The 1313-nt window shown below is 54.9% G+C and overlaps 1 protein-coding gene across 1 annotated transcript in view; it reads left to right on the forward strand.

Annotated features, from left to right (window-relative positions):
- Positions 1-17: 17 nt before the first annotated feature.
- Positions 18-1313, forward strand: part of LOC113204102 (UDP-glycosyltransferase UGT5-like) — a 2707-nt gene continuing 1411 nt past the window's right edge. Inside the window, exons 1-3 of the mRNA XM_052275843.1 lie at positions 18-341; positions 512-743; positions 1178-1309. Coding sequence (XP_052131803.1) covers positions 18-341; positions 512-743; positions 1178-1309 — 688 coding nt within the window. The remainder of the gene's footprint in view (positions 342-511; positions 744-1177; positions 1310-1313) is intronic.

Below are 1313 nucleotides of genomic sequence, written 5' to 3' on the forward strand. Positions count from 1 at the left end.
CGTGGATCGACGACCTGATGTACAACCCGCAGGTGCCGTCGATCCTGGCGCACACCATGCAGCCCTTCCCGCACCCCATGAACTTGTGGCAGCGCACCTGGACCCTCTTTCTCCACGCGCACTACAAGTTGACGGTCTGGTGGCGGCGGCCCGTGCAGGACAGCCTCATCAAAAGGTTCTTCGGCGACAAAGCTCCGAGAGTGGAACAACTGAGGCAGCACGTTCACGTCGCCCTCGTTAACGAAAACCCCGTCCTGGAGGCGGCCAGACCCTTGCCGCAGAGCCTCATCCCCGCCGGCGGCATGCACGTCAAACCCGCCGACCTGGGCAGGATCCCGTCGGTGAGTCCACTTGCACAGGTGCCGCAACACCTGTTGCGCGTGAAGGACTCGATAGCCGATAAGGTCGCGCTACGCACACACTTCACTTGCAGACGAGTATTCCTGCATTGCTGTATTTCTAATCCTACCCCGATCGTAGTTCTGACAATCACGCTGACCGATATTTGCAGGACCTGCGCAAGTGGATGGACGAAGCGGAAGACGGCTTCTTATTCGTGTCGTTCGGATCTATTATAAAAGGGAAGGATATTGATCTCGTCAAGAAGCGCGCGCTCGTGCACAGCTTTGCAGCCCTGGCACCCGTCAGGGTGCTGTGGAAGATCGAGCCGGACGCGGTGGGCGAGGAGCCGGTGGCCGCTAACGTGAGGGTTGAGGCATGGGCGCCACAGAACGACCTGCTCGGTGAGTCACACGACATGAGTTAAAGGTAGGACTATGTGTCTCTAACTGTTAGTTGCCAGAGGTGGGTATCGCCAGGCGCTCTCTCCTCTCACAGTAATCATTCCGAAACGCAGAATAAGGTGGGAACGGAAGAAATCGCTCATGGTGGCTTCCGTGTTCTCGTTCCCTGCATTTCAGCTTTATCAGAATGCTTTCCTGTATGGCAACGATGCAACGATACAATTATCTTTGTCTCCAATAAAAATGGGTGGGTAATGGGAATCGATTTTTTTTTTGGCAGTCCCAAAGACTGTCTCTACCAGAGGGCAGAGAGCGGCATTTTGTGACTAAAAATGTACTGTGCTTGACAACACTGAGCGATAAACTGATAAGAGTGAGCTTCTTATTTTTCGGGTCCATAATATGATGATAATTGGCATCCGAATCTCCCGCAGCCCATCCTAAACTACGCCTCTTCGTCTCGCATTGCGGGGGCCTCAGTGTGCAAGAGGCCTCGTACCACGGCGTGCCCATGTTAGGGACGCCCTTCGCCGTTGACCAGTTCGTCAACCTGGAGAAGGTCGTCGGCAT

This window comes from Frankliniella occidentalis, unplaced genomic scaffold (assembly GCF_000697945.3).
Source record: "Frankliniella occidentalis isolate FOCC.00 unplaced genomic scaffold, Focc_3.1 Scaffold1025, whole genome shotgun sequence".
Taxonomy (NCBI): domain Eukaryota; kingdom Metazoa; phylum Arthropoda; class Insecta; order Thysanoptera; family Thripidae; genus Frankliniella; species Frankliniella occidentalis.